The 24,710-nt window shown below is 43.8% G+C and overlaps 1 protein-coding gene across 2 annotated transcripts; it reads left to right on the forward strand.

The window, feature by feature from the left end:
- The first annotated feature begins 4,466 nt into the window (after positions 1–4,466).
- Positions 4,467–24,065, forward strand: EXOG (exo/endonuclease G). Of its 2 annotated transcripts, XM_068982898.1 has the most exons (6): positions 4,467–4,629; positions 6,197–6,346; positions 9,106–9,245; positions 10,922–10,998; positions 13,006–13,120; positions 23,500–24,065. In XM_068982898.1, exons 1-6 carry the CDS (start codon positions 4,467–4,469, stop codon positions 23,959–23,961), a joined length of 1,107 nt encoding a protein of 368 aa, XP_068838999.1. In that variant the 3' UTR covers positions 23,962–24,065. The 2 variants fall into 2 exon arrangements, with proteins under 2 accessions (XP_068838999.1, XP_068839000.1); XM_068982899.1 differs by lacking the exon at positions 6,197–6,346.
- Positions 24,066–24,710: the final 645 nt, after the last annotated feature.

The following is a 24,710-nucleotide window of genomic DNA, read 5'->3' on the forward strand; positions in this document are numbered from 1 at the left end:
GCAGGGTCAGTGTGTCCCCGCTGGGTCCCAACGCAGCCCTCAGAGCGCGCGCTCTGCTCTCTGCAGGGGCTTTAGCTGAGGCTTTCTCAGAGCACTGCCACACATTAGGTGTCTGTTTTGCCAAATAGTTTTTCCATAAGTGAAGAACGCACTCATCGAAGTCTCACCAGCAGCGGCAGAGATGAGAGTAGGAAGGATGAGGCAACAGCTGGGGTTTGAGTTGGAAAGTGTCCAGGTCATTTTCGAGAGGCCGTCTGAGAGCCAGTGACCATGCAGAGATTCTTAGGAGACCTCATCTGAGAGCCTGACGACCTCCTGGGAGGGGGAGACTTGTTAAAATGCCAGCGTCTTTTCCCTCCCCCCTCCATTTTTTTTTTTCTTCTAGAATTCTGTAAAAATCCAAAAGTAAGTTGGGTGGTACTTGAGAATTGGGGGGGTTGGTGAGGGTTACCGCAGATGAGAAACATACTTCGAGATTTCAGTTCCACACCACAAATCGACATGATGCCATTTTTCAACTGTAGAAAAAGAATCTGCTTATGAATTTGACATATTTATGGTAGCATCAAAGGCCAAATTTTCCATGTGTTAACATTTTTCCACATTTGTCCCTGAATCTGAATAACTTCATACAGTACTGTAAATTCAGCTTATATTGAGTTTGATGTCAGTTCTTGTGAAAAGAGCTTCTGCACGCAACAGACACAGGTAAAGAACACAGCAGAGCACATCTGCAGGACCGATTTTGGAACCAGTAGATGTCACCTCTCATTTGCCATCGTCATATATCAGTTTTACCAGCTCCTTCTAAATGTTTGTAGAATTTGTAAGGGAAAGACAGAAATCCCTAAGACTTGTCTAATAACTTAGTGGAGAATGTGTGTGTTGGGTTTAGGATGGATAGCAAAGTCTTCTTGAGCTGTGTTATCTAACTTGTATATAAAACTGTAATTAAAAGTTTGGATTCACCTGTTTCTTGCCGTTAACAATGATGAATAATTTGCAAACTCTGGAAATGTGACTAGGATATGATTTCAGACAGTAGAAGTTGAGGAAGCTCTTTAAGTGCTAAAACTAAAGACTTCTTGTTTTTGGCTCAAATTCAATAAGTACTGTGTACCAGGATATGTGAGATGTAAATGTAATAGGTCACTTTTCACCCTTGTAGCTATACAATAAAAGTTTTGTAGAACAGAAATAGATTGTACTACTGAATTAACAAAAGTTATACTAAAGTTTCATGTTTAAAAAATATATATATATATACACACAGAGTTAAGCTTGTTGCTGTTACCCTGTCTGGATTTGAAAAGTGTGCTGATTTATATATATATAATATATATATTATATATATATAAAATACACACAACTATATATATATATTAAATACCCGCACACACCTAAAATGGCCTAAAGCAGACATCCATGTAATTACAGTTGCAAAATGAAGACATTTTGGAAAGAACATTGTATCATAGTTCATTCATTTGCAGTGGATCTTTGTTCCTTTTTACTGTGGTAATTTTAGAAATGAGTGTCAAGTTTGAAATTAGATCTGCTAAGTTGGGGTTTTGCTGCTTAAACTCTGCACTGGGTCCTCAAATAAACCGATGTGAATGTAGTCCCCCCCCCAACCCCCACCCCCCGTGTGAAGAAGCAGCCACACCCCAACAGAATAGGAGGAAAAATCTAGAACTATTTCAAGTTTTATCTTTTTGTATATGAAAATAAAATAATAATAATAATAAAAAAAACCCTGTGGTCTCTCTTAATCACATGGCAGGGGGGTTCTGTTCTCCCACTTACAGGGCCAACTTGAGCACCTCTGTGAGTTCCTGTGTGGGATGCAAGCACTTGTTAATGGCTGATACCAGGCTGCCAAGGTCCTGTGGGTGACTAAGCACAGGTCTCCAGTTCCGCCCTTCAGAAGCTCAGGACTTAGTTGGAGACAGGGGGCATCTCCTTCGTGGACCATCCTGGGACTCTTGAGTATGTTCCTGCAGAGCAGGGGTGTGTTTTGCAAATCCCCAAGACCTCCTCACGCAACAATACCCCACAGCCCTGAGCACTGTTTTTGTAAGTGAAGCAGAGAAACCCAGAAAAAACATTATACTCAGGACTACTGTGGAATACAAGTGCTGCCATTTCCAGACATGGTTGAGTAGCCTGGTCACTTGCTGAGCTATTAAAAAATACAGTGATGGAACACCTCCCCAGATGTAAACCAGCAGTCAGGTCTTTTGTTTTGGACTTTCTGAGTTACCTCACTAGATGCAAACATGGTTCCCTGTGAATAAAATAATTATAGTCTATAATTTACAGGAAAGACTCAGAAATCACTTCACTGCTTTCTGTAGTAAGATAAAAGATTTTTTTGGGGGGAGGGCTTGTGACTAATACTTTCTAAGTGTGGAGAAACAACAGTTTTGAATCCTTCTGGTGGGGTCAGTGTGTTTTTATTCACTTTATTATGAAGATTAAATGACTTGCTTAGAACACTTCGGAGTAATTTTTGAAGGGAGGGGCCCTTTATTTAGGAATCACCTGTTCAGTTTTGAGTCCATTTTGTCCTTTTTTAGTGTTAGGAAGTTCACCTTTTATCAGTGAAGGAGAGGAAGACAAAAGGCTAATAATGTTTTTGAATAAAGACCTTAGTGCTAACAACATTGGAAGTTGGGACTGCACGGGCCATCTGGTTGCTTTCTCCTCAGCAAAGGAATTTTTTTTCAGTTAAAAAAAAAAAAAAATACAAGCCAGTTCATAAAAGCAGGCTTGCCCACACAAGCAAGTAGAAGAAGGCTCAGGGGCCATTCAGCCTGCCTCTGCCTCCTTCCCTTACTTCTCAAGCACCCCTATGGAATACTGAAGTTCCCCTAATGACAGTTTTAAAACTACTAGTCCTTCATTTTAAAGGTAGGCCAACAGGCCCAGAGGAGGCATCCTACCCAGAGTCAGGCAATCTTCTCTTCTAATTCTTGACTCTTGGGACCCACTATGGGGTCCCACCATTGTTTCCAAGTGCAGGATGTAGATGAGAAGTCACCCACCATTCCCCTCTAGTGGCATACACTCGGGAGGGCCTTGAGAAATACCTCTTAAGTGAACGTGTATATTTCGTAAACTCTGGTGGAAGCAGCTTTGAAACCTGCAGATAACTAATGCTGCCTGGTTGTATTTGTCTGTATTCTTGACTGCAGTTGCCAGACACCACTGAACAAAAAGGGGGCTTTGCTGGAAGGATCCTGGGACAAGTGGCCAGCCCAGCTCTGGGTAAAGGCAGGATTTGTCTGAACTTCTTCAGGGGCCTTGGAAACGGGGTTTGGCATCACAGACCTTCACCTGTCTCAGCATTTGATCCCCTTGTGTTCTGTGCAAAACCAGATGCATCTGCTCTTTGACTACTTAGCAGGAAAAAAAGGCCTTAGGTGCCAGAGTTCCACTTGTCACAACTTTGCTACCTGCAGAAAGTTCCAGATTAAAAATCCTTAGGAAGACTCTGGTTGACCTAGCTAAACCAGTTAGTGTCAGAGGCCCAGGGGATGATACAAGATGACTTCATGACAGGTACTCCTGGGAGGAGGCATGGAGTCATGAAACTGTCAAAACAAGGTCTACATTGAAGTTAGCAATGGCTTCCTGCTTAGTGAACTAAGTCCACATGGAATGCCAGAGAGTATGCTGCAAAATGAAGACCCATCTGTGAGTGGGAGTGCATAAAACTTACCCATTTTTAGACAGCAAGCATTCAGCAAACTAGATTTCATATAAAAAGTAGAGCGAAATAACAAATTGTGAATATTAACAGCATTTAACAACATGCCTCAAGTTCGTCTCAACACACCATATGCTTAATCTCCTTTAATCCTCACAACCCTAGGGTCTAAGAAGTAGTAGTAGTAATTCTTGTTTCAAAAGAGGAAGCAGGTGGAAATGGTGAGTGGGGATCCAAAACCCTGTGCTGTGATTCAGGGTCCTGAACCACCATGGAGTACTGTCTTGTCAAGAAACTCCTTAGGTGCAAAGCTGTCTTCGGAAGTTCTGATTTGTGTATCATGCGGCTTCAAAGCCACGTGTCGTGAACACAATGTGGCACAGGTTTTAGAATCAGATTTGAGTTGGAATCTCGGTTCTTAGGACCTTACTGTAAGCATGTGCAAGTGGTGTACTCACCTATTAAGTGGGACTAAAAGGATTGTATGTGCACATACTGAGACCTCATGGCGTCATGCCCTCACGCATCACCCGGTCCAAGTGGACTGGAGGTGGAGCTTGCGTGCGCCTGGGCTTCCAGGTCGGTCACCGGAGGGCGCGCGCTTGCGCCCCAGCCTCCGGCGTCCGGGAGAGCCTCCGTGCCAGGCGACTCGAGGTGGCGCATGCGTGTCTGGACGCCGTGGTTGCGATTGGCTTTAAAGCGGCCGACCTGGAGCGTGCATGCGCTGCGGCAGAAGGCTAGCGTCTCGGGCAAGATGGCTGCTAAAAGTTTTGCTTCCCGTCTCCGAGGGTCCCGGCGCTTTTTGAGTGGCTTCGTGGCCGGAGCTGTCGCGGGCGCTGCAAGCACTGGGCTCGTGGTCGTGCAGTTCCTCCGGAGTCGGGATGCTGAGCCAGCGGCGGTGGTGAGGGAGCCGGACGGTGAGTGTGTGGGCCCCCAGCGCTCGGGTCCAGGCTTCTGCCTCGGCCGGGAGCAGTAACTGTGCACGCGCTGTCGCCACTCGCCCAGCCCTTGACCGGCCGCTGTCCAGTCTCGGTTCTGCCTCCTCTCCCCACGGCGCGTCTCACCTGCCGGCTCCGTGTGCTTCCTTCCGGCCGGGGTCTACTATCCCCCAAGTACTGATCCCCACACGTGTTTTTCACTGTCTTCTGCCCTCTCCTCGATTGTTAGCTCCATAAGCGCTCGGACCGTGGTTTTTTTTTTTTTTTTCGGACCGTGTTTTTCTTTAAAGTTTTGTTCTCCACCGTATACACGGCCCAGTACCTGGTACATAATGGACGTCTAGCGTCTAGTAAGTGTAGATGAATGAACGAAGGACCCCATAGTTTTAACACAAGGGTCCCAAAGATCCGGGGTCTAATTGCTGATGATCTGAGGTGGAGCTCATGTAATTATAATAGAAATAAAGTGCACAGTAAATGTAATGAGCTTGAATCATTCTGAAACCATAGGCCCACCCCCAGGTCCTTGAGAAAATTGTCTTTCAGGAAACCAGTACCTGATGCCAAAAAGGTTGGGGGGCGCTGTTTTAGCAGATCCCGGAGCTGTCCTCCTTTGATCATTGTTTCAATGAAGAACATCTGCTAGCCTTCTTCAACGCAAGTAAATCTGCAAGTTACCGGGTGTACCTTATGTCTGACAGAGTAGATGAGCTCATGCTCATTTCTGTCTCCAACATACGCATTTCATTTGCTCCTTCTGACACTTGAGATTTAGTGAGAGGGTACTCTGGTGAGTTGAAGCCTGGAGAGGACATGGAAAGAGCGTTATTTGGAGACTGACTCCCTGTTCAGCAGGTGTTTAGTTTCATTAGGAAAAGCTGTACCCGTTTCACCACTGTCTTGCTGCTGCATACATCTCTGCCTCAGTACCAGAACATCGAGGAAGCGTGTCAGTGAGGTGGTCTTTTTGTTGTTGTTGTTTGGGTTTTTGGCTTTTGTGTTTTTTTTTTTTGACTGCGAGGCATGTGGGATGTTAGTTCCCTGATCCTAGATTGAACCAGCACCTCCTGCATTGGATGCCTGGAATCTTAACCACTGGACTGCCAGGGAAGTCCCTGAATGAGAATCTTAAAAAAAAATTTAAAAATTAAAAGTCTATGCTTTTGTCCCCACATTAACTCTTAAAGCATGGTGAATAGGTAGGCTGTCTCCCATTCAGTTATATCGATGACAGGAGTTTTTCTTGAGTACACTGCGTTGTGTGGTGCAGAGATTTGAAAATTCGATGTGAAAGACCAGTAAAATCGGATTCTTATTTAACAGTTAATGAAATAGCTACAGTTTACTTGGCTAGAATTATGCACTTGATTTTAGGCCAAACTAGTATTTTGCTTACTCTCTCCTTTGCCTTGTAAGTAATTGCAAAAATGAGATTACCTGGTTAATGTTATGGTTGAGCCAGTCCTTTGTCTTACCCCCTTCGTTATTATTTTTTGTTTCTACTAAAAGTCACTAACTGTTATGTTTGCACCCTTTCCGTTTTTAGGTTCTTCGGAAAAGGCTGTCTTGGAACAATTTGGATTCCCTTTAGCTGGAACAGAGACAAGGTGTTACACTAACCATGCCTTGTCTTATGATCAATCAAAGCGGGTGCCTCGATGGGTTCTTGAACATATATCCAAGAGCAAGATAATGGGTAGGTGGTTAGAAGCAAAGGTATTGATGAAAGATGTTTCCAAATTGAGAACAAGGAGGGTTATGAATAATTTCAACCCTTTCTACATTACTGCGCTTGTAGAAAATGTTTGTATGGCTCACTAGATAAATGGACCCTGTCTGGCTGTCTCAGGGGTTGAGAGGATCTGTATCTTGACACATGAATTGGAGGCTTTGTCACAAATACGGCTGCTGTGAGCACCACTCATTCATAACCTCCACTGCTGCTGCTAAGTCACTTCAGTCGTGTCCGACCCTATGCGACCCCATAGATAGCAGCCAACCAGGCTCCACCATCCCTGGGATTCTCCAGGCAAGAACACTGGAGTGGGTTGCCATTTCCTTCTCCCATGCATGAAAGTGAAAAGTGAAAGTGAAGTTGCTCAGTCGTGTCCGACCCTCAGCGACCCCGTGGACTGCAGCCTTCCAGGCTCTTCTGTCCATGGGATTTTCCAGGCAAGAGTACTGGAGTGGGGTGCCATTGCCTTCTCCACATAACCTCCACACATACCTTCAAATGCCTGCCATGTGCCTGGCACTGTGCTGGGCCTTCTCTCAGTGACCAGAGTAGATGGTCTCTACCCCCAGGACACTGGGTCAGGGAGCGGGTGTGTTGACCTATCAAATACTCATGAACGTGTAGTTACACTTGGTGTTAACTGTTCCAGAGGAGAAGTGATTGCAAGTTGGGTTTGCATAATTAAGGAACAATAAAGAAGATGATGAGAGATTATAACAGGAGAACCTGATGCTGCTTAGCGAGGCTTCTCTGAGAAAGGGGCCTGAAGAGTGGATGGCAGTGAGCTGGGTGGGTAGCGGGATGCAGAGAAGAGCATTCCAGACAGGGAAGGAGAAGTCCAGTTGCCTCTTCAGAGGCCTCCATGTGAAGAGTGTTGTTCCATTAGGGACCTAAAGGAAGGCCAGCCTGGCTGTAGCGAGGGCGAACGGGATTCGCGATTGGAGAGGCAGGCTGGTGCGTGCGTCTGTTCACATGTCCTCCTGTCTCGATGCATTCCTGTAATCAGGATGGCCAGGTCTTGCTGTTTACTGTTAGACTGATTTTTAGGAAGCCTTTCCAGTTTACACGCCCACTATCACTCTTTGTCCTATTTGCTGTTACACTCCCACCATTACTGTTTGTTAATTAACCCATTACCAGGGTTAATTAACCCTCACTTTGAGGGTTAGTATTTTGTGATTTATTCTTTGTGAATTTTTCTTTACCATTTTCAATGGGGATATTCTTTTTTGAATTTTGTAGGAAATTTTTCTATTAAGACTGTTGCTTTGTCAGAGTTGTTTTATTCCCATTCTGTTATTTGCCTTTTAATTTGCTATATGACCCACAAATTATTTCTCCATTGCTTTATACTGCATACTGTGTTTAAATATATTAAAATGAGTGTGTGCCTTCGTAGAGTACTCATTAACCTGCAGAATAGCAGGAGGATTGGAATATGCTTGGCCTCCCTGGTAGCTCAGTTGGTAAATATCCGCCTGCAGTGCAGGAGTCCCTAGTTCAATTCCTGGGTTGGGAAGATCCCCTGGAAAAGGGATAGGCTACCCATCCCAATATTCTTGGGCTTTCCTTGTGGCTCAGCTGGTAAAACAATCCACCTGCAATGCAGGAGACCTGGGTTCAATCCCTGGGTTGGAAGATCCCCTGGAGAGGGGAAAGGCTACCCACTTCAGTATTCTTGCCTAGAAAATTCCATGGACTGTATTGTATAGTCAGTGGGGTCCCAGAGTCAGACATGCCTGAGCAACTTTCACTTTCACTTGGAAATATGCTTACTGCTAGAAGGGAACTGATGTAAGTGTAACTTTATCATAGCAAGTGAAATTGATTATCAATTTAAAAAGTTGTTTATTTGGCTGCCCCGGGCCTTAGTTGCCACATACGAGATCTTTTAGCTGTGGCGTGTGTCATCTAGTTACATGACCAGGGATTGAACCTGGGCTCCATGCTTTGGGAGCATGGAGTCTTCGCCACTGGATCACCAGGGAAGTCTCTGATTATAAATTTACATCAAGAGAAACTCACTTGATTTAGTCTCAAGCCTGATAAATTTCCTTTAAATACAACAGTTTGCCCAAGATGGGATTTCAGCTTTACTAATTTTATCTTGCGCTTAAGTTATTATTTTCACAGGTATGTGAAAAAAAGCACTGTGTTGCATAGTGTTAATCATGTGAGCTCTATGGTTTTGAGGAGGTGAAATAGAGCTAATTAATATTATTTGAAAACAGGAAGCAATATACCTGTGATTTCCTTGATTTTAGTATGAAGCATTTGTTTTACAGTTTTAGTAATGACAGGCTAAGTTATTTAGATTAACTCTTCTGCCGAAAACAACAAGAAATGTTATTAGCAGTATATAGAAAAAAATCACTTAAAAAAAAATATATATGAAGAACCTATATGATAGTAGAGCTTTGCCAGGCCAGTATTTGGGGGAATGCCAGAGTCCAGAGAGGGTCAGAGTGGTCCTGGTTAACTAAAGCCATATTGCTTTTGTTTCTGTAGCCTTATGGGGTGAGGGGGACTGAAGGCAAGACTTAGTTCTTGCTAAACTCAAATGAAGTATCTGAACTATCCCAGGAACTTGAGACGTGCATGCCATCACTAAGGATTGACACTACCTACTAACCGCTCAAAGAGACACCAGCTGGCAGCTTGCCTTGCTTAGAGAATCTCGAGAGATATTTGTGCACTTATTGTCTGTCTTTTTTCTTCAGGTGCCGCAGACAGAAAACATTGTAAATTCAAGCCAGATCCCAACATCCCTCCAGCCTTCAGCGCCTTCAACGAGGACTATATTGGCAGTGGGTGGTCACGAGGCCACATGGCTCCAGCAGGAAATAACAAATTCTCAACTGTAGGCATATTTTTTGGGAGGGATGGGAACACAGGGCTGGTTATTATGCATTCCGTGGGACTTGGAAATTAACCTAAGACCCAAACCCTAACCCTTGAGAATTTTCATACTCTATACTTTTCTTCCTGATTACACTTCTTTTCTTTGCTCAGATGCTCAAGCATTTTTAAAGGAGTGGAGTGAGGAACACTAAAAGCTATGCAAAAGGGAATTGGAAAGCCAATATGAGCTTAAACGACTCACTCATTTTTAATTTCAGACCTGTAGAAAAGTTGAAAAGAGAGCACAGCAAAAATATTTTGACTTGGAAAAAAGTTGAGGATAGCACAGAAAATGCATCTTGATACATTTACTTCATGTATGAATTTTCTTAAACCATGGACAGTAAATTGCAGACATGGTAACATTTCATGCCTAGGTAGGTTGTTTGGGAGATTATATTATCTGAGGATGAGGATATTTGAGTATATATCAAGTTATATCATTATAAGAAATGTGTGCAAATGTGTTTTTGTATAATATCTAGTATACAGTTCACAGTCAGATTTGCCAAATTATCCCAAGTATGTCATCTAGAACTTTAAAAAAAAAAATTCAGTATCTAATCATGAGTCACATATTACATTTAATTGTCATGTCTCTCTAGCCTCCTTTAGTTTAGGATACTTTTTCTGCCAAAAAAAGGGGAGAAATGACTTTTCTGACGTTGAGATTTATTACATGAATTGTTGGTGATTATTGTCTTTAAGATAGTGACTCTCAACCTTAGATACTCATTGTAAGAAGCTGGGGAAGTCTTAAAAAAATCCTGGTACCCAGACTGTAATCAGAGCAGGTAAATCAGGAATTCTAGGGCATGGGACCCAAGCATCCATTTTTTTGAAGCTCCGTAGGTTATGTCAGCGTGCATGCAAGCCTGAGAGCCACTTTTTGAAGACTATTTGGTGACCTTGGCAGTTAGTGTAGGTCAATAATAGGGAACCTGGTGCAGAGCCTTGGGCGTACAGGCCAGAAACAGGAGGCGAAGGAACACATGAAAAAGTGTTAGTTGCTCAGTCGTGTCTGACTCTGCAGCCCCATGGACCCGCCGGGGTCCTCTGTCCATGAAATTCTCCAGGCAAGAATACTGGAGTGGGTAACCATTCCCTTCTCCAGGGGATCTTCCCCACCCAGGGATCCAACCCGGGTGTCCTGCATTGCAGCCAGATTCTTTACTGTCTGAACCACCAGGGAAGCCTGAATGAACACACAGAGGCCAGAAATTCAAAAGAACAGGACTTTTTTGGTACCGCTTTTGAACTAATGTGTTTGTACTATGCTACTTAAACACTGCTGTGTTCCTGAAAGCTGACCTTTGTTGAGAAACTCTTTGCCAGAGACTTAACACTAGAATTGACCTTTTAGCTATATGTCGGAAATTTTTTGTTCATGTAGTCGACATTACATATATGAATTTAATAAATTGTGAAGAAAGGTTGCACGCCAAACTACTTTTGTAACAGTCCTTATTCTGATGATAATCCTTATTGAGCTTTCTGTCATGGAGCAGTTGTGGCTTTCATTTATCTAAACAAATAGTGGCTGTAATTGCCTGGAGCTGAGGTTTGAGTAAGGAACTGGTTGCCCCTCTCGGAGGGGAAGGCATTTCAGTACATGTTCTGTTTTTCTTTTCGCAGAAAGCCATGGCTGAAACCTTTTACCTCTCTAATATCGTGCCTCAGAATTTTGATAATAATGCTGGATATTGGAACAGGTGAGCAGGGAGAGTTTTTAAAATGTGATTCTGTGGGAGATGAGGGATGTGACAAGGAGAATGCGTGCCCGAGCTGTTTCTGTCTCTTGTTTTTTAAATGCTAACAATACTGAAGATAAATGCTTTGGGCTGGTTTTCTTTGCTGGATTTGGGGATGGTTTCCTATGGAAGTACAGACGTCAGTCCGTAGCCAGCCTTTTGGTCTCGTTTCCACTGGCCGCAAGTCTGGAAGAAACTAGTGAAGACAGTATTCCCGAGGCAGTGGAGCGCTGTGCACTGGGCACAGGGCTCTGAATTTTGCTCTGTTTGTACTTAAAAGAGTTGCTGAGCTTTTTGAGAACGCACCCCTGAACATAACCATTCCCACTCTGATGGAAGCTGTCTACAGCAGTCCCTTCTCATCTGTGGTTTTGCTTTCTGCTGTTTCAATTGTTGACCATCAGCCGCAGTCTAAAAACATTAAGTGGAAAATTCCAGAAGTATAAGTTTGATTTATTTATTTGAAATTAATTTTCTTAAGTTATAAATTGGTGCTTTGCCCAGTAACCTGATAAAACCTAGTGCTTCCCGGGCTTCCCTGGTGATCCAGTGGGTGGGAGCCCACCTGTCAGTGCAGGGAACGCGGGTTTGGTCCCTGCTCAGAGAGGGTTCCACACGCTGCGGGGGACTACGCCCACATGCCACAACTATTGGGTCTGAGCTCGAGAGCCTGCTTGCTGCAACTAGAGAAAGCCCATGCACAGCAGTGAAGACCCAGCGCAGCCACATAAATTAATTTAATTTTTTTTAAAGATAAAAAAAAAATCCTAGTATCTTCTGCCTTGTCCTGCCCGGGATGTGAATCTTCCCTTCATCCAGTGTGTCCCACCTGTTGGTCAGTAACCATCTCACTTGCACAGTGATTATATTCACATTATTTACTAATGGCCCCAAAATGCCAGAGTAGCAATGGTGGCAACTTGGATTGGCTGGAGAGACGCTATAAAGTGCTTCCCTTAAGTGAAAAGGTAAAAGTTGTTGACTTAAAGAAAAAAATTCGATGCTGGAATTGCTGTGATGTAAGGTAAGAAGGAATCTTTTTATCCATGAAGTTGTGAAGAAAAGCAAAACTTGCGCTACTTTTGCTGTTGCACCTCAAGCTGCATAAATCACAGCCGCTAAGGAGGATAAGGGCTTAGTTTAGATGGAGGAATTTGTACAGTAAGATATTTTGAGAGACTACACCCATATAACCTTTATTAAAGCACATCGTTATAATTGTTCTATTTTATTATTATTGTATGTAATCTCTTACCATGTTTAGTTTAAAAATTAAACTTTATCATGGATATATGTGTATAGGAAAAAACAGCATATTTAGGATTTGGTACTGTCTGCAATTTCAGGAATTCACTGAGGGTCTTGGAATGTATTCTCTGTGGATGAGGAACTATTGTATAAAATCATCTGGGCGTTCTCTATATTTCAGATGCTTTTGTTCAGTTCTGTCAGGGAGTCTTTTAAGTATTTAATACTAATATTTCATTTTATACTAGTAATAATATTTCATTTCGTGCTACTAATATTTCATTTCTATTAAAACAGTGTGACAGTGTTTAAGAAATGCTAGGATAAACCTGATTGTCCTACAGTAAATGTAGTTACATTAAAAAAATATAAATTTGTTAAAATGATACATAATTCTTGAATAAAGTTTGAGAACTACCAGCGTAGAAAAATAAGGGAGGAAGCAAAACATAATTTCAGTCTTAAACTTTACGTTGAATGGACACACAGGAACATGTAGATAGTTGTATAAATGCATGTGATTTTTTAAGTTTTTTCATACAGCAAACTGGGAAGAACGTTGCTTATTTGCTTCTTAGTGTTTTATGCCATATTCACTGTTTGCACTGATTTCTGTAATTCAGTATTCTTGTTACCTCTCCCACGGACTTGGTACTATTTGCTTCTTTTCTACATTTGGGTATGAGACTATCACATATCTTTTTGCTTTCTGTTTTTCAGAATAGAAATGTACTGTCGAGAACTGACAGAGAGGTTTGAGGATGTTTGGATAGTATCTGGACCGCTGACCTTACCTCAGACCGGAAGTGATGGGAAGAAAACAGTTAGTTACCAGGTAGAAACGTGTTTTAACATTCGGGCTTATGTGGGTGAGATTATCATCTCATTCTGTATTGTACTTTTTAGAATTATTATTTTAAAAAATATCTATTTATTTGACTGCACTGAGCCTTAGTTGCCGCATGCAGGATATTTAGTTGCAGCAGGCAGGATCCAGTTCCCTGACCAGGGATGGAACCCAGGCTCCCTGCCTTGGGAGCTCAGAGTCTTAGACACTGGACCACCAGGGAAGTCTCTGTATTCAACTTTTTAGTTTCATTTGTTCACAAGGATTTATTGAGCGGTTGGAATGATAGGCATAGAGGATATAATGATGGGTTAAAAAGCAACCATTGACTTCAAGGAGTGCGCAGTTTAGACAAGGAGACAGACATGTTATCAGCTAATTATGTTGCAGTGTGAGCTGCTGTATACATGCATAGATGAAGTGGTGTCAGAAAGAAGTGACCAACCCTATTTGCAGGGGTCAGGAAGACTTCACAGAGGAGGGGATTGATTTATTTGTTTTTTGGCCTGTGGGATCTTAGTTCCCTGACCCAAGATTGAACCCTTGCTCCTTCATTGGAAGCCCAGTCTTAACCACTGGGCTGCCAAGGAAGTCCCCCAAGGAGGTGATTTTTGAGCTAGATCTTGATGGAGGAATAAGAGTGGACAGAGGCAGGAGGGGAGCATGGGCACTCCAGAAGATGGAGCGGTGTGAGCTCAGAACACTTAGGATCAACAGCAGAGTTGTGGGCTTTAGGTATCGTTATAGATAAAGGCTGGACTCAGGCAGGTGGAGTGAGGAGAAATAGAGAAGTATAGTAAAGAGTCATCACAAATTCAGTTTTTGGGGTGAAGAGGAAACATTCAGGAAGACATCCAGCTTGCAGTTATTAATAGTTGAATACATGGCTCAGGCACTCAGTCGTGTCGGTCTCTCTGTGACCCCATGGACTGAAGCCCACCAGGCTCCTCTGTTCCTGGGATTTCCCAGGCAAGAATACTGGAGTGGGTTTCCATTTCCTTCTTCAGGGGATCTTGTCGACCCAGGGATGGAACTCAATGTCTCCTGTGGCTCCTGCACTGTAGGCAGATTCTTTACCATTGAGCCAACCTGGGAAGCCCAGTTAGTTGAATAAATGGGAGGAAAAGCTTTTCTTTTTAGATGCTTGGATTTTGTTTTAAAACAGGTGAAAAAAAAAATTTTTTTTTTAACATGCATGATATTTGAGAACTTGATGGATTAAAGGAAAGGGAGAATGAAGATATGATTAGTGGTGTGAGAGAGAGAGGCCACGCCTGTTGATGGGTAAGATGAAGGATTCTGCCAAGAGGGTGGCTGAGTTGATGTACTGTGAGATGTACCGAGTGCCCAGGAACGAAGTGGGGTAAGGAGGAATAAGAGACGTGGTCGAGGAAGTAAACAGAGAGAGATTGAAGGACTTCCTGGAAAGTCAAAGGGTGGGTGTGTTTGAAGGGAACAGATGTTTAGTAAATGCCACCTGTTAGGTTATATAGTTACTTAACGGAGTCTGCGATAAAACTGAATGCCCTGAGAAACAGAGTTAGGAAAATAACAGCAACTTGAGGGTATATTGGGTCCCCCTTGACTGGCTTGTGATCACCCTGTCTGGCTCTGAGCAGCAGTGATGGTGGGTCTTTAAGGCGTCCAGAGGTGCTCACACACTCAGTGTTCCAGAAGTGCTTGTGGGAGTGAAGGACTGGCAGCAGAGGCTTCCTGATAAACTGCCTCTTGGCGTGTCGCACTGGGAAGGACACGGCATCACTGCTGTGGCACTTCTGCCCAGGATGCATACTGTTGAGTGTCGTCATGCACCCCACCCGAGGGGCGTGCCATGGAGTAGCTGACTGACACTCTTCAAAAATGTTAGTGTCCTCCAAGACAGAGGCGTACCCTCAAAGACAGGGCCTTGAGAAATTAACCGTTCAAGATTAGTGGAGACTAAAGACTAAAGTACACGAAATAAAACGCATTGTGTTATCTTAGATCAGATCCTAGATCAGAAAAACAAAATTGCTGAATAAGACTGTTTGGACAGTTGGTAACATTTGAGGTCTGTAGGTTAGATAATTATATTTTATCAGTGTTAAACTTACTGACTTTATTATACTGTGATCATGTGAGTGAATGTCTTTGCTCTTAAGAAATACAAAAGGTTTAGGGGAAAAAACATAGAAAAAGGTTGAGTGATAAACAGAATTGGGCAGAATGTTCAGAGGTGATGAATCCAGGTGAAGGGAGTACAAGTGTTCCATATGCCATCCTGACACATTTTAAATTTGCAATTAATTCAGAATGAAGCAAATATATATACCTCTTTAGTATATCTTTTGTATACCAGAATTCTATTACACTGGGTTATATAAAATTAACTACTAAAAAGACTTAACCTTGCTTTTCCTACTAAATAGTCGATCAATGAAGGCGTGTATAGGTATTCTCAGAGAGAGTTTTAGAAGAGACCTGTCGGCTCTTCTGACCCTAGTTAGTGTCATGGTGATGAATGTGTGGGGGCAGTCACGGTGAGCTTCTTGAAGAGTGTACTCTGAGTAACAGTCTTGGTTTTTTGTTTAAAGCATTATCAGTCTTAGGCCTTTTCTTTCAGATTCTGGGCCTCTGAACCTGTAACATTAGTTTTCCATGTCTGTAGTAATTGATAGGACCTGTTCATGTTCACACTGGCAAATCTTTTAATTCAGCAGATCTTTAGGTACTTGTCACATGGGAGGCATGCACATGGAATTACAAACTTCAGCCTGTGTCCTTGGATACTTTTCCCCTTCTTTCCTCTCTTTCACATTATGGAAGTCATCTCTCTCTCTCTTAATGTCTTTGAGTCAACCACCTTCATCAGTTCTTTAGCTTAATAACTTGTACTCAGATTTTGCTGAAGCTCTGAACACCTGCGCGATTGTGGAGGCCTCCCACAATGTCACAGGGCATGGCGGGTGTATTCTTAACCGCTGGACTGCCAGGGAAGCCCAGCGTCATTTTTCAGATCAAACTTGACTGCGGGTGAAATTTTACATTAAAAAGTCCTTAGTGTACTTATTAGCATGAAAGGAAAATATGGTCCGTTAGTAAATTTAACTGGAAAAAATTGTCTCAGAGCTCACCATTTTAAGAATTGGGTTGGGCTAAAAATAGACGTATGCATATGAATCTATACGCATATGAACCTGGGTGAATTTGGCTAAGGAAAACAGACATGGGAGGCAGAGTTAGGCAAGGGGAAGAGGCAGGAAAAAGTAGGATGTGTGCTAAGAGACAGTATGTCCCTCAGACAGCTGGATTAGAGCTCTTGTCTAGGGAAGAAGGCAAAATGGAAGGATAAACAACAAGGCCCTGCTGTGTGGCACAGGAAACTGTGTTAAATATCTTGTAATGACTGTAATGGAGAAGAATCTGAAAAAGAATATCTGTGTGTGTGTGTGTAAACAAAACTAAATGACTTTGCTGTATACTTGCAACAAAGACATTATAAATCAACTACACTTCAAAAAGAGTTTTTTTGGAAAAAAAAAAAAAAAGTAAGATTTGCAGCAGATGCAAATGCTCAACTTGAATCCGCAACTGAAAATTCAGGTTATTTTCTGGCAATTTGTGATAAAACTATTATGGGTAAAACCATGTCCTTAAGAGATGCTGAGAAAGAGGACATGGCATTGCCCAGCCCTGGAAGTGGGTCTGCTCCTCTCAAGGAATGAATGCGTATTTGAATCATGGATCCTACTTCCCAGGGAATGCTTTGCACTTACGTATGACAGTTCATGATTTGTTTTCTTAAATTAAATCTGTCCACTTGGTATTTCCTTCTTGTTTACAACTACACTCTGAACCTTATTTGAGTAGAATATAGCCAATAAAAATAATGTATTTGTTTACTTTTCTCTCTAGTGGTGAAGCTTTATGTGTAGCTAGTATGTGTACTTTGGAGGAAGTGGAGCAGGTGAACTGGTATTTACCAAGGGCCTTGTATACCTCCTAGTATGTATGTAGCTTTGTTCATGCTATCCCGGTCAGTCCTCACAAACAGCTTTTACAAACAGGTAGTGATTATCTTCCTTTATTGGAGGAAATTGAGGTTTCAAGGGGTCATGTCCAAGTGACATTGCTAGTAATTGTCAAGGGGGAAATCCAAACGTGGGTCTCTCTCCTTGTATGAGAATTGCTCGTCATTCTTAGCGTTGTTCTTTAAGCTCTCAAAAGTCTCCAGTGAAGGGTTGGCTGTGCTCTTCATATATAGAAACTTAAGGCCAGGAGGTAAAACATGGTGTGGATGGAGAGCAGTTACAAATGATAGTTGCTGGCATGCAAAAATAAGAGCAGAAAATGGGCCAAGAGGATTCCTTCTAGCCAGGCAGAAATGTCTGCTGGTATATGTAGGAAAGCACTGCAGCGTCATAGGACCAGCGTGAACGTGAGCCCGCGGGAAGATGAGAGGCAGTGATTTTATCAGAAGTGAGTCATCTGACAGCTCTAATCAGAATCACCCCCTTTATTATAGCTTAGGTCAGCCATGTGCCTGTTCTAAGGAGAGATAGAATCCAGGCAAGTGAAACATACCTGAAGATTCCAGCCTGAACATTGTAATTGTCCTGGCAAGAAAGTGAGCTTCAGATTTGACGGCTCGGCAGTGGGGGAGTTGTCCTGTGAGAAGTACTTAATAGCCTTTTTTCCTTCTACAGCACTATTTTCCAAACTTCCACTAATTCCAGGAGGGGGAGGAAATTGAAAATATTCCTCCAGGGATTTCGAGGCATCAGCTGATGTGATCAGCAATTATTTTTTTTAATCTCTTATTTTATCTTTATGCAGTCTTAATTTCTATATCTATTTAATTGACATCAACTCTTTTATTGGATGAATATTTCCTTATGGAACTTCCCTGGGTGGATCCAATGGTTAAGACTCCCAAGTTTCCAGTGCAGGGGGCACAGGTTCAATCCCTGATTGGGGAACTAGTATCCTGCATGCCATGTGATGAGGCCAAAATAAATAAATAAGAATAATAAAGTCTCGGGAACTTCCTGGTGGTCTAGTAGTTAGGGCTCAGCGCTTTCACTGCTACGGGCCAGGGTCAAAAAGTAAATAAAAATAAAAGTCTTATTAAAAAAGCAAGCAAATCTATAGATATATATATTAAATATATATATTTCCTTACCCCCATCCTAAATCACTCAGTAGAAGTGACCATCTGGGAAGATGTGCTTGTTTCACTGGCTTGGCATCTCCCGACCCCTGCCAGGGCGGGTGCCCAGTGTGAGAAGGACTGTCTGCTGGGGTTTGAGCGTCCGTAGAGGCTTCACAGGCAGCACACGGGGGGGCCACACCCCTGTGACTCCCTCACTTGTCCCTCTGTTCGCTCAGGTCGGGATTCCCTGCTAATCACACCATCACGGTCTCTCTCTTTCACTTGATTAGTCTGACTTTATTTTCAGGGCTTCATCTCTTGATGTGTCCAACAGTTTTGTTTTTGGAATATCTTTTTATTGTCTTGCCAAGGGAGTGTAACCGGATAACCAGTATAACCAGTGTTACAGCTGTCTGAGTCTCGTAGGTACATGCTTTTCCTCTTGATGCTGCGTATATGGCACGACAGAGAGCAGGTTTAGCCTGGGTGGTGTTTGTGGCCAGTCTCTCTGGCACAGAGTCAGCATGAAGGCCCCGCTTTGTGTGTATGGAGTCAGTTGGGGGTGAGACGGGGGAGCAAATTGTCATCTCCGTCTCTCGGGTGGGAAGAGACAAGCTCAGGCCAGCAGGCATGGGAACTTCTCTCAGGTCGTGAGCGAGTGCCAGCTTTGTGATTGTTATATATTGTATTTTCTAGTCCCTCCTGGTTGATTTCCAGTTTTTGTTACACCCTTGACAAGAGTTCAGTGCTTTTCGGTAATTTAACAGCAATAAGAATTTCCTTTGTAAAGTATTTTTATACCTAAATATTATATGAAAAGGACTAGATTTACTTACTGATAAATCAGTTAAGCCCTGGGTCCTTTGTTTAGGGCATCATTTGTGTCCAGCCTACTTTTCTTCTCCTGAATCCCTTTTGTCCGCCTTGAACTGGTCTTATCTTGCTTAATCCCACATTTCCCCTGTCCCGGTGCAGAACCATCGTTTGTGCCAAATGCAGTTTCATTCCTGTCTCGAATGATGTCTGCTACAAAAATAACTTTTTACATAGGCCTTGCAGATTTCAAAATCCTTTTGTCAACTAACGTATCTTTGTGTCTACAGAACTATTCAGAGATGGACTGCTTGGGGATTGTCACTAGCCATTTTATGAATGAAAAAAGAAGATACCGTGGCTGTGACTTGCAACGTAGTGCAAAGCCTTAGATCTCTGGGGTTTTAATTTGCTGAACTATTCTGTTTTGGTGCCCTATTTTCTAGAAACATATTCTGAAAGTCTTCCAATTTTCCTGAAAATGGGAAGGATTTATGTTGTAGGTTGAGTTGTCTACAAAGAAGTTTTAAAATATTTTAGGTTTTTTTTTTTTTAAATTTTAAATTCAATGAAGAAATGATGAGTTTTCTGAATTTCCAAATAATACTGGTCCGGTATTAGGCAGGTTAAAGATGTTTACTTTCTGAGAACAAAGCAGACTGAATCAGCAGATAGTGAGTGGCCAAGTTTTTATTTTTCTCTTTATTTCTGTGAAGAATATTTTATCCCCCTTTTGTTGAAAACTGCAAGAAGATCATGAGTGGAAGAGTCACACTTTGTGGTTCTTAGTAGGAATTCCTGTGTCCATGCAGTTTCTCAAAAGCAGTATTGGAGGTTCCCTAGCTATGTGAGTGTTTTTGAAAATCTAATAGAAATGGTAGATTTCCATGAGGTTAAACAATGAATCTTAAAATGTCAAGCTTCTTTACTTTTGCCTAGAATTTAATGAACCAGGGTTATTAGAAACCCTGGTTGGCAGCACACGGGCTTGACCTATTAATTATTTTTGAGAGTTGTCATTTGTGTGTGTAAACAAAGAGTCCGTGAGGAGAGAAAATATTCAAGTGACTGGTCTTGAAGGCTCATCATAGTGGCCCTCTGAGGTCTGTGCTGCAGTGACGGAGATGTCCACCAGGTGGCACCAAGGATTTGCTTAACTGTTGGTTCCCAGCTTGAAGGCCATTTAGACTCCCCCCCTTGTAAACCCTGGCGCAGCTGCTGCCCTGCCCTCAGTTCTGGTTCCTGACTTCCTCTGCACCCACGCCCTCAGCGCAGGCATTGATGCTCTGTGTTGACATCTCACCACATTCTACCTGCAGTGAAAACTGTGGGTGTTGACTGCCAGGGTCCAGCCCCGGTAGATCCAGGGAATTCGAAGCGGGGACGGAGTCGGCATCCTGAAAAGAACTATTTAATTATAGATATGAAGAGAGATTAGAAAAGGGTAGTGTAGTATGAAATATTAGTGGAGAAAAAGATGCTGAATAACTTGGTTTACGTGGAAAACCAATAAAACTCCAAGACAAGGAATTTGCACCATCTACATAGGCCACCGGCGCCCACTTGAATACCAGAGGGTGCCCTGCCTTGGGCTCCCTCTTGCGTGGGTCTTAGAAGCCAGGGCAAGTAAGTAGACATGGCGAGCCTCCACGCTCCGATGGAAATTCAGCCAGAAAAACGGAATCAGTCTTTCCAGAAACTGGTCCGTTTTCTTTATTTTCAGGTTTGCTTATATACTTTTTGTTACACATAGAGATAGAATACAGATTCATGCGGGATCAGTAGACCTGACCCTTGTCAAAATCAGGTGGTTCATATACATGTATACAAAGGTCTTAGGGGTTTTACATCATCTTCTGGCCATGAGGCCTGCTGACATTTTATGGCCCTTTCTGATAACGGTCAGTCAACCAGAAAACTTATTTTTCCAGGGGTGATTTTTTCGTAAACCAGGCGCCACCCTCCGAAGGCACCAGATAAAGTTGCATTCCTGTAGGGTGAAGGTGCAGTGGGTTACAACAGAGAAAGGAATTTAGCCTAAGGGTTAACATGATTAATCTTAAAGGTTAATACTTATTTCTGCTATATGCTAGTTGTATTCATTAATGTATATAAGGGCAGGGGGTATGGAGACTTAGCAGCAAATATTGGCCCAACAAATGAAAAACCCTTCACCAATATAATTCCTAATCAACCCACTATACTATACTAATAATTTTCTAACTTCTCAAAAGAGTCTGTATTTAGAAAGTTTAAAGCATCTCGTGCCTCTCACGGTTGGGAGGCTGTAAATAATCACATGTGGCTGGACGAACCTGCTCAGGCAGGCTAGAGAACCTTCTGAGGAGTTTGTAAGTTGAAACACTCTTGTCACGCCCAGGAATTTTTATTAACTGGAGCTGTAAGTTAACTCCTTCTCCGAGAGAGGTGGTGGGGGACAGCCCCCTGTAAAGTCAGAGGTGTGGGTGAGAGCGTAAAGCAGTAAAGTAGGCAGACTCTGGTTTTGGGGGTAGATGCTCGGGAACAGGGGGTCTCCTGAGGCTCGGTCCTGCCTTTGCGTATGCCGGGCCTCCTTCCTCATGACGTTTGCCATGGGCGGAGCTCCTCACGCTGGCTCCCGGCAGTTGACTTCTGCCCGCCATGGGACACTCCTGAGAGCAGCGTGAGCTGTATTTACTTTCAGCCTTATTCCTTAAGTATTTCCAGCATGCCGGGCACAGCACCTCTGAGTTGCATTCTTGAGTGAACATGGGCTTGTTGTGCACTCCATCGGGTTCACTTCAGTGTGTTTTTTGGTCTTTGAGGAACACGCAAAAATGAGTTGTTGGAGGATGTTACCTAGGTTGTGCAGTTCTGTAAACCTTACTCTAAACTGCACCCTGACCAACCGCTTGCACTAATTTCCAGGACAGCTAGTTTGACATCACTCCTTTGGGTGGGTCTTCCCCGCAGCCCTGTGGTGGGTCATGGTGGTGGGGCCTCCCTGCGTGTTAGGCAGCAGATGGCCTGAGTCGTTGGGCTGTGCCACGTGGGTAGGAGCTGGGAAAGGCGGAAGCGAATCCTCTACGGCTCCCGTTCTTCTGTCTTATCTGGGCTCCAGCGGGGCCTGCCCAAGCTGGCAGTTTGGGTCTGGAAGGGAGGCCTCTTAGAGGATGGGCGGGCCTGGGAGGACCAAGGGCTGCACAGCATGCTGTTGTGGGATCGTGTCATTTTATTGGAGGCCGTTAAGGAAACGGATGCTCACTTTTTCTTTTGCAGAAAACAGATAATGGCTCTTAGGCCAAATGGAAGGAAATCTGAACAGGTTTCCTAACAGTGTTATTTCATCATTACAGCCAGCCCGCACAGGCGACCGAGTTGTCTCCAGCTCTGGCTGCTTCGTTGTGTAGAGACCTTTCCAAAGTGTTAGATTTGATGACACATTCAGGAGTTGTGTGTTTGATGGCAGACCCTAGTGTGCAGAGCTCTGAGCAGAGGGCGTTTACTATTTACCTAATCTAATTATAAAAATGAGCTGCAGTCTAGGTGACACCGGAGATAGCAATCCTGATGTGGTCTGTCTGGCTGCTTCTTGAAAGGCTATGTGTTTAGCTCCTAGTGAATTTGCTAAACTGAGGCTGTATTTTTATTTCTGGGAATTCCTAAGTTGGCAGTTTTGACTATTGAGTGTTAGCACTGAAAGTTCTGATTATGAGACAAAGAGAAGGCGACAGCTTTTCTTGTCCATTGAAACACCCAGGACTCACTCCTGGCATTCCTTTGTCCTACAAAGAGAGCAGAGAATGGGAGTCCTGGTCTTTGGGGTGACCTTACTTTAAAGATGGTCAGAATCTACCTGTTCAATGCTCATCTTCTCTGAGAATCTGTCTTGGTTTATTATTAACTTTGGCAGTTGAATTGAAATCCACTGGGATGGGGTGGAGTAGCTTGTTAACTGCATTTTTGGAATTGCATCTGGAAGTCTTTTCAGGAAATATTTGGGACTTGCTTCCCTGGTGGCTCAGATGGTAAAGAATCCACCTCAATGTGGGAGACCTGGGTTGGGAGGAGGGCATGGCAACCCACTTCATCATTCTTGCCTGGAGAATCCCATAGACAGAGGAGGCTGGTGGGCTATAGTCCATGGGGTCTCAAGGAGTCGGACACAACTGAGTGACTAAGCACAGCACTGTGCAAATTGGGCTTCCCAGCTGCCATTAGTGGTAAAGAACCTGCCTGCCAGTGCAGGAGACACGAAAGACCTGGGTTCAATCCCTCGGTCGCATGGCAACCCACTCCAGTACTCTTGCCTGGAGAACCCCATGGACGGAGGAGCCTGACAGGCTGCAGTCTGTGGGGTCGCAGAGTCGGACACGACTGAAGCGACTTAGCACGCATGCGCAGTGTACATTAGCATTGCTGATAATGGCTGCTTTGTTCGTAGGTGATCGGCGAGGACAACGTGGCAGTGCCCTCCCACCTGTACAAGGTGATCCTGGCACGCAGAAGCGCGGGCTCTGCCGAGCCCCTGGCCCTCGGGGCCTTCGTGGTGCCCAACAAGGCCATTGGCTTCCAGCCCCAATTGAATGAGTTCCAGGTGAGCCTGCAGGACCTGGAGAAGCTGTCGGGACTGGCGTTTTTCCCGCATCTGGATAGAACAATGGACATCAGGAACATCTGCTCGGTGGACACCTGTAAGCTCCTGGACTTCCGGGAGTTCACCCTGTACCTGAGCACAAGAAAGGTAGAGGGGGCCCGATCAGTAGTCAGACTGGAAAAGGTCATGGAAAATCTTCGGAACGCGGGCATCGAGCCCGACGAGTACTTCATGACTCGCTACGCGAAGAAACTGAAGGAACTCCAAGCTCGGGAGCAGTCAGGCGTCCTGGAGGAGAAGCCCTCCTAGTTCTCCTCTCAGAAGCGTGACGTGGTCTGCAAGGAAGCGGGTGTGGCCTCTTCGGGATACTGTGTTTTAGCAACTCTGTTCTTAAAATGGTGGAATCCTAAGTTTCAGACCAAATTTCTCCCCAAAAGGTGAAAGATGTCAAATTTTTCGGTTGGTGCAGTATTTGACACGGGAGGTGACTATATAAGGAAGCTGTTAGCACCTGCAGATCACGGGCTGGTCCTGTGTCAGGCTAAAGGAGGGCTGTGTCTGCTGGGTGTGTCCCTTCGGAGGTATTGGATGTGAAGGTGTTATATTTTCTGTCTCCAGGTCGCACAGGGTCTTTGTATCTGCTCCGCCTTCTTGGAGCCCAGCATTATTTATATGTTTTCGTTAACTAAGACGTGAGTTGGTCTAACACCTCTTGAGCTGGTCTAACGCCTCTCTGCATTATCCTGACCGCATGCCTTGTCTGTTTCTTTCTTGTTGCTCCTCTCGTGGACCCGCTGTTTCCCCTCTTCCGTCACGTAGAAGCCCCCAGCGCCTGCATTTTCTGCTCACTTCGTGGGTTGTGTATACAAAGCTCAGTGTTTTCCATGTATTATCCCACTTGAGGGAAATGGCACTGTCCTCGTTTTACCCATGAGGAAACTGAGGCTTGGAGAGCTTAAGTGTTTTGCCCAAAGTTCCCAAAGAAGTAATCCACGAGGAACGAGGCACCCAACATGGGGTGTGTTGAAGTCGTCTCTGACACAGAGGCTTTCGGCTCA

The sequence above is a fragment of the Capricornis sumatraensis genome, chromosome 10 (genome assembly GCF_032405125.1).
Source record: "Capricornis sumatraensis isolate serow.1 chromosome 10, serow.2, whole genome shotgun sequence".
Classification (NCBI taxonomy): Eukaryota; Metazoa; Chordata; class Mammalia; order Artiodactyla; family Bovidae; genus Capricornis; species Capricornis sumatraensis.